The 8,437-nt window shown below is 39.8% G+C and overlaps 1 protein-coding gene across 1 annotated transcript in view; it reads right to left on the reverse strand.

Moving 5' to 3' along the window:
- The window catches only part of LOC106884300 (DNA polymerase epsilon catalytic subunit A-like), a 124,998-nt gene that overhangs the window by 106,022 nt on the left and 10,539 nt on the right, over positions 1-8,437 (reverse strand). Inside the window, exon 4 of the mRNA XM_052968400.1 lies at positions 4,354-4,491. Within this exon, the coding sequence (XP_052824360.1) occupies positions 4,354-4,491 (138 nt within the window). The remainder of the gene's footprint in view (positions 1-4,353; positions 4,492-8,437) is intronic.

An 8,437-nucleotide genomic window follows, 5' to 3' on the forward strand; every position in this document is an offset into this window, starting at 1 on the left:
TTTTCTCTCAAGATACTTACACTCTGACGGGTATTCACATTGACATTACACATCCATATATATATATATATATATATATATATAGGTGCGGGAGTGGCTGTATGGTAAGTAGCTTGCTTACTAACCACATGGTTCTGGGTTCATTCCCACTGCGTGGTACCTTGGGTAAGTGTCTTCTACTATAGCCCTGGGCTGACCAAAGCTTTGTGAGTGGATTTGGTAGACGGAAACCGAAAGAAGCCCATAGTATATATATATATGTGTATGCATGTATGTATATGTTTGTACCCTCCAACATTGCTTGACAACCGATGCTGGTGTGTTTCCGTTCCCCATAACTTAGTGGTTCGGCAAAAGAGACCAATAGAATAAGTACTAGGCTCACAAAGGATAAGTCCTGAGGTTGATTTGCTTGACTAAAAAGGCGGTGCTCCAGCATAACCACAGTCAAATGACTGAAACGAGTAAAAGAATATATACGCACACACATGCATATACATATGAACATCTATATATTAACATAGTTAGGATGTTGGTCTCATGATCACAAGATTGTAGTTTCAAATCCTGACTTGTGCTTTGTCCTTGAGCAAAGCAATTTCAATTCATGTTGCTCCAGCTGCAAGTAATAACTAGATGCAACTTTCTCTCTCAGCATTTGTTACATCCTCAATATTCTGCTGCTTTAGTGAGAAGGCTAAGATCAGTGTCTATGTCTGTCCACAAGTACATGAACACCTAAAAGAATTAGTGGAAGTGTGGTACAATCTACCAGGTCATACTGACTTGCTAGTGACAGTTAAGCTATTTTCCATATCCAAATGATGGGTTCTGTATTGTTTCCATCTACCAAATTCAGACATCAAACATGAACCACAAATGACATGTCTTACACAGATGTTGACCCTATACAAATTACTAGGGTTGTCCATCACTTGGTGTATTTCTTATATACGAAGAATGCATGGATATTGTGTATGCAACCATTTCAGATAACAGCCAAGAAAATATCATCCAGCTGATATCAGCTGTCCACAATCATCAGACAATCATTGGGTTATGTCTTCCATTTATCTTTCCCAACATTCCTACAACTAGCCTCAGTTGATGTTGTGACACAGGATTTGACAGAAAAACTTCCCATTCTTCTGGTTTCAATGTGTGAGTGTAACAAAACAGCAATGTCATATATCAACAGAAAATAACAAGTAATATCTAAAAAAACAAGTCAGTCATCTCCATGGTCCCAGTGGACAAAATGGAAAAGGCATTGCCCCGGATGATAGCAAGGGAGATGTACTGGAACAGCCACTCTGACTCACAGGGATTGCACTTGTGGATAACCGTCTCTGCCTGGATTACAGGAAGCAGGAATGTGAGTCCAGGGGTCGAAAATGCCAGAGATCTCCATTGCCACAGGCTCGACCACAGACCTGTCAGAGAGTAGCAAATACTTTGACAGTTTGCCCTTCTCGGTCTGACAAGCAGTGGAGCCTGGGCTGGTAGCTGAACACATCAAGTTGCCACTAGAGGTGTCACAGGATGTGGCATCCCAGATGAGGGGCCTACCACTGTCAGGCCTATTACCATCCTCTTGGTCCAGCCCCACTGGCTTGAGCTGAGAAAGGAAGCCTACAGCATCTAGGCCATGCTTTATAATCTCAATGTCTATTAGTCAATGAAGTTAGGTAGTAATGGTGTCTTCATTCAACTGATGTTTTATCATATTAATTTTTTAATCTTTTTTGCATTACCATCATTGTTTGGATCAATGCACATCATGTGTTTAATATTGCCTATTGTGTTTCACCATTAACTACCACAAACATGGGATTGACCACTTTTTCTCCAATTCTTCTTATCCAGAGCTGGATTCCTCTTCAATTATCAAACACCAATCGATCACAACAGAAACAATCACATCCAGTTTTCTCTTCCCCCAACCATTCCGTATTACTGAATGAGGTACAGATCTACAACTGCCCACCACCTTCTCTTCAAACAAATCAATTCTTAGGAATTTCATATTATCCTCATAGCCTTCACTTATATTCATCTTTCCATGTTGGCATGGATTGGATGGATTACCATGGTTTCCATCACTTCTAAAATCATAGTTATTGCTGTCCTAGCCAGGTAGAATGTGATGTGGTGTGTGGAGTCCATGTCACACTCAAATGTTCCATTTTTCTTTTACACTTGCTACAGTTGAATGTCCTTTGTATCACCAACTAATTTAGAGAATGTGTTGAGTACATTTTGTATACCAGTAGCATTAAGGACTGTTCAATTCAATGAAGACTAAAGATTCCTCCTACCATACATCAGTTTTCAGTGTTACTGCCCTCATAGATGGGTAACCTGCGATGTGACTTGCAAACTCCATGTCTCACTTGTAGATTCCAGAGTTTCTACTGCTGCATGCTGTTCCTATTACTGACCAATGTTACAGAGCATACTGGATGCATTTCATCATATCACTAACACCAAAGAGGTTGTCCAATGAAAGAAGAGCTGCAAAAACCCCTCTCTACCTTTTTGCTAACCTTTACTGTTCTATAAATAAAAGATTCCTTATTCCATAGGTCTTAGAAAATGCAGGGCAACCAGCCATGTGAATAAGGAATGTAAACGTCACATTATCATGCACACATGTAAATGACAGGCTTCTATTCAATTTCCATCTACCAGTTTTATTCACAAGGTATTGATTGGCTAGTAGCAAGGATTTCAACTGAGGAGATTCTCAATTATTAAAAATGGATCCACTATTAGATATCTGATTTGTAAAAAACACAAAAATGCTAGATTAAAAATAATTTGAAAAGTGCTGCTTGTCAAACCCCACTCTTCTAGATACTGGCGCACCCACATGTATGTGTGTGTGTGTATGATTGTAAATATAAATACACACACATCATCATCTTTTAATATATGTCTTTCATGTTGGTATGCATTGGATGGCTTGACAGGCTTTGACAATTGCATCTTGCTCCAATGTCTGCTTTGGCATGGTTTTTACGGTCGGATGACCTCCCTAATGCCAACCATTTCACAGAGTGTACTGGGTGCTTTCCTTGTAGCACCAGCAGTAGTGAGGTCACTTTGTATCTTGCAAGATTAACACCTACTTCAACTGAATAAGGCAACAGTAGAGGAAGTGTATGCTAGGTGTTGAGAGTTTAAAGCAGTGATTCCCAACACTGAGCATATGTCCCACTAGTGGGGTCTAGAAAAATTGTGGTGGGGAATGGGGTCCCCCATTTTTTTTTTTTTTTAGTGAGACATGTAGTTGTGAAAATCTATATTTTTTTTAGTCAATGATGTACTTCTTTTTGCATTCAGTACTTAAAAGAGTTACTGGAAGATTCTTTTGTATTAAATAACTGTAATGAGATATTAAAAATAAAACTGTTTTTTTAAAACCACCAGTGGGGCATACATTTTTCAGGAAAGTTGTATTGGGGAAATAGGTTGGGAAACACTGGTTTAAGGTATGAAGGAAGGGGCCAAAACCTATTACTTTTTGTAGAAGAGATACATAGCCATATGTACTATACAAGAATAGGTGGGAGTGGTCTGGATGGAACTGGAAAGAGAGATTAAGATGGTAGCGACAGGGTATCAGAATAAATACAACCATTGGTTTTATGTCAATTTTTCCATCCCAGCATGGTGCTGTCAGGATTTTTGAAGCAGTGATCTAACCCTTTAGCATTTTAACTGGCCATATCCAGCCAAAATATTCTGTTTTATGTTCAATGCAGCCAGATCCAACACCTTACACATACCCTATAATGTCAATCTAAAAATAAACATCATGATTAATTCAAAACATTCTGAATAAATAAGCATTACATTTGAGTAATATGAAAGCTAAAGGGTTAAAGCTAGAAACCCTTTCTGATGCCAACCCTTTTTTGTCACCCCTAACAACATGCAGAGATACAGGGTACCTATTCTAAAAACTAAGATACACTACTGTATTTTTATTATTTCTCAAAAACAAAAAAATGTCTTATATCATTAAAAAGAAATATGGTTATGAAAGAGTTAACCAGAACAGACATATATGGCATATTTGAGGAAATACCATTTTTGATGGCAAAGAAGATACATTTTTTTATTTCATAATTAAATAAAATCATCCCAGATCTTATATGTGAAGTTGGGTTTATATTACATGCTTTAATATACTAACAACTTTTTTCTTGAGTATCTGCTGCTGAAACTGGACTGTATCTAATACACCCATGTCTTTTATACCATCAAGTACAGTACTAACAGAATAGCTATTTAATAGGTTCATATTTATACAAAAACTTAACAGTAATATAGATTTTTTTCACTTACCAAATCAAGATCTTCTTTCTTTACAGTTTCCACAGAAGCTATTTTACCAGAGAATCTTTTACTAAGATATGAGGCCACTTCTCTTTCACAGTTCGGCTTGGTGGCAACATAGAAATATGGTTGAAACAGAAGGGTAGCCTGAAAGTAACAATAACCATATTCATTCATGTGTATCTGTGTGAGATGATCATCATCATTTAAGGTCCAGTTTCTTCTGTGCTGGCATGGGTTAAATATTCATCAGGCTCCAATGTTTGCTTTGGATGCCCTTCATAATCCCAATGTGTGAGTGACTGTGTCTGTGTATAAACATTATTGGCTGTCCATTCTCAGTGTATGTGTTTTGCTTGTTAGTTGCAACTTAGCATTGTGTGGATGATTCCCTCAAAGCACTGGTTGTTAAAACACCTAAAAGTCATAGACAACCAAAACAACTTGCCCCTGATCCCATTCAGGAGTGATGGATACCAATATTTCACCATTTTTGTGGTTTATCAACATCATGCACCTGAATTGATCCAGGGGTAAATTGCCATTCTATGGCTACATACAGATAGTGTAAGAACCATTTGCTGGTATACCACAATGATACATACATGAGATTAAATTCAATTATGAATTAAAAGCAGCACTAGTGTTGTAAACATTACTGACTGTACATACTCAATTCGTGTGTTTTGCTTGTTCCCCGATTTGCAGCATTGTGGTACAGTGGGGATGACTCCCTCAAAGCACTGGGTATTAAAACACCTGGAAGTCATAGGCAGGCAAGACAACTTGCTCTTAATATACAGGGTGCTGTGAATATATCATCGTCTATAACACCAACATCTCATCTTAACAGATATTTACCAAAATTACATAAAAATAACTTGAAATACTAAAGAGTAAATTTATTCAATAAAATTGCCATTGGCTTCAACCACAACCTCCAGATGACTTCAGAATCTCCTGCAACTCGTCTGGACAGTCTCCTTGTTTAAGCTGGTGAAGGCTGCCATAATCCCTGCCTTCAGTTCATCTTTGGAGTTACAAGGAGTTTTGTAGGTCTCTCGCTCAACTGTGCCCCACACATAATAATCAAGGGGGTTGCAGTCTGGGGCCAGATGTTAGGAGTCATGTGGCCACAGAAATTGTCTGACAGCCATGACTGGGTTCTCTTGTGTGGGATGGTGCAGAGTCCTGTTGCCAGATATAGGGTCTTACAGCAGTCACTCTCTTGACCCAGGGCAGCACTACCTCCTCCAGGCACTTGATGTAAGCATCCTTGTTGAGTCTTAGGCTGTGTGGGAAGATGATTAGAGAAATAACGTTGCCATCACTAGTGATCACTCCAAACACCATGATGTTGACAGGATGTTTGACTTTTATTACTTTCAGTACATGTCCTCAGATTGCACTGTTTTCCAACTGACACCCAAACACTGAAATGTTAGTGTTGGAGCTTCTGGTGCGAATGCTAAGCAGAACAGCATGTCGTTCCCAAGTTTCTGGCATAGTGAATTGTGTCATGATGCTGATTTTTTCACAGACGGTGCCCAACTGACCCTACTATACTGTGTAGTCGACAAAATCAAAAACAAACAATGTGCATGCACAAAATTAAAAATATAAAATGGCGAAAATTTACCCATTGCACTCTTGTATACGCTCACATGTATATGTATATACATGTATACACACAAAAAAAATGATATTAATAAAAACATTTTAATTAATAATCCTTTCTACTAAAGACATACGTCCTGAAATCTTGGGGGAAGGAACTAGTCAATTACAATGACTCCAGTATTTCACTGGTACTTAATTTATTGACCCTGAAAGGATGAAAGGCAAAGTCAACCTCAGCAGAATTTGAACTCAGAATGTAAAGACAGACAAAACACCGTTAAGCATTTTGTCTGGCATGCTAATGATTCTGCCAGCTCACTGCTTTTTAATTAATAATGTCTTCATTGTTTCAAAAATTGCCATGAAATGTTATTGAAGAAGTTAGATGTAAATTTGAGCCTTGGCTAAATCTAACTATAATGCTACTGTTTAGACCAGTGTTGCCTTCTAGCACTTGTGCTGGTGGCACGTTAGAAAATCATTCGAGCGAGGTCGTTGCCAGTGCTGCTGGACTGGCTCCCGTGCTGTCCATGCTAGCATGGGTTGGATGATTTGACAGAGGACTGGCGAACTAGATGACTGCACCAGGCTCCAATCTGATTTGGCAGAGTTTCTACAGCTGGATGCCCTTCCGAACACCAACCACTCAGAGAGTGTAGTGGGTGCTTTTACGTGCCACCTGCACGAAGGCAAGTCAGGCGGTACTGGCAACGGCCACGCTCAAAATGGTGTATTTTACGTACCACCTGCACAGGAGCCAGTTTGGCGGCACTGGCAACGATCTCGCTCGAATGTCTTTACACATGCCATCCGGCACAAGTGCTAAGAAGGTGATGCTGGGCACAGGTGCCATGATGCTTTCGCTTTCCCCAACAGGTCTTTGCAAGCCGAGTTTCGTGTCCAATGAAGGAGACGACGTTGGCATGGGTGCCAGTCGTGGAATTTAATTCGATTTCGATTTCACTTGCCTCAACAGGTCTTCCCAAGTGGAGTTTAGTGTCCAATGAAGGAAGGTACGCAAAAGTGGGCTGGCTAAGGCCTTAGATTTAGGTCTCACTTGACTTGCCGGGTCTTCTCATATGAAGAACAAATTATAATCTAAGGCTTTTCTATATAAAATGGTATTATAAACACGAATTTGAGACAGAAAAGACCAGATATATTGAGAAAGCTTGAACCATACACACACACAACAGGCATTTTTTTAGTTTCCATCTACCAAATTCACTAACACTTGCCCAAGGTGTTACATGTGCTTGCTTTGCAACCACATGATTTTAGGTTCTTAACCACACAGCTATATACCTGTGCCTAAAAACATCAGAAGAAAAAAATGAACTCAAATACTTAATTTAAAAAGAACAGTTGATAGGTGGTCTTTTAGGTAATTAGTAACACAATTGTCTGGTAAGTGAAGCTTCAATCATCAAACTGGTGCTTAGAATGTTTTAATGTGGTTTTAGGAAACTTTTTTAAAGACATTGAGTAGTGATAGAGAAACATAAATACATATAAGCATATAATATGGTTTCATATTTTGACACTAGACCAGCAATTCTGAGGAAGGGGGCCAGTTGATTTCATCAACCCCAGTACTTGACCGGTACTTTATTTTATCAACATCAAATGGATGAAAGGAATTTGGCAGGATTTGAGCTCAGGATGTAAAGATTTGGAACAAATACTGCAAACCACTTTTTCTGGCACTCAAATTGTTCTGCCAGCTCACAGCCTTTACATTCATCATCATCATCATCATCATTGTCATTTAACGTCCGCTTTCCATGCTAGCATGGATTGGACGATTTGACTGAGGACTGGTGGACCAGGTGGATACACCAGGCTCTAATCTGATTTGTCAGAGTTTCTACAGCTGGATGCCCTTCCTAACGCCAACCACTCTGAGAGTGTAGTGGGTGCTTTTACGTGCCACCGGCATGAAGGCAAGTCAGGCGGTACTGGCAATGGCCACGCTCAAAATGGTGTATTTTACGTGCCACCTGCCCAAGAGCCAGTCCATCAGCACTGGCAACGATCTCGCTGGTGCTATTTACATGCCACCAGCACAGAAGCCAGACAGCTGCTCTGGCAACGATCATGCTCGGACGGTGCTCTCAGTGCTCCACTGGTACAGGTGCTATCACGATTTCGCTTTTGCTTGTCCCAATAGGTCTTCGCAAGCCGAGTTTAGTGTTCCAACAAATTTAGTTCGATTTCAATTTCACTTGCCTCAACAGGTCTTCGCAAGCGGGGTTTAGTGTCCAATGAAGGAATGTTACGCGTAAGTGGGCTGGCTACATCCCTGGCAGAGGCCTTGGACTTTGGTCTCACTTGGCTTGCCAGGTCTTCTCACGCCAGCATATTTCCAAAGGTCACGGTCACAAGTCATTGCCTCGGTGAGGCCTAATGTTCGGAGGCCGTGCTTCACCACCTCATCCCATATATATATATATATACATATATATATATATAT

This window comes from Octopus bimaculoides, chromosome 5 (assembly GCF_001194135.2).
Source record: "Octopus bimaculoides isolate UCB-OBI-ISO-001 chromosome 5, ASM119413v2, whole genome shotgun sequence".
Taxonomy (NCBI): Eukaryota; Metazoa; Mollusca; class Cephalopoda; order Octopoda; family Octopodidae; genus Octopus; species Octopus bimaculoides.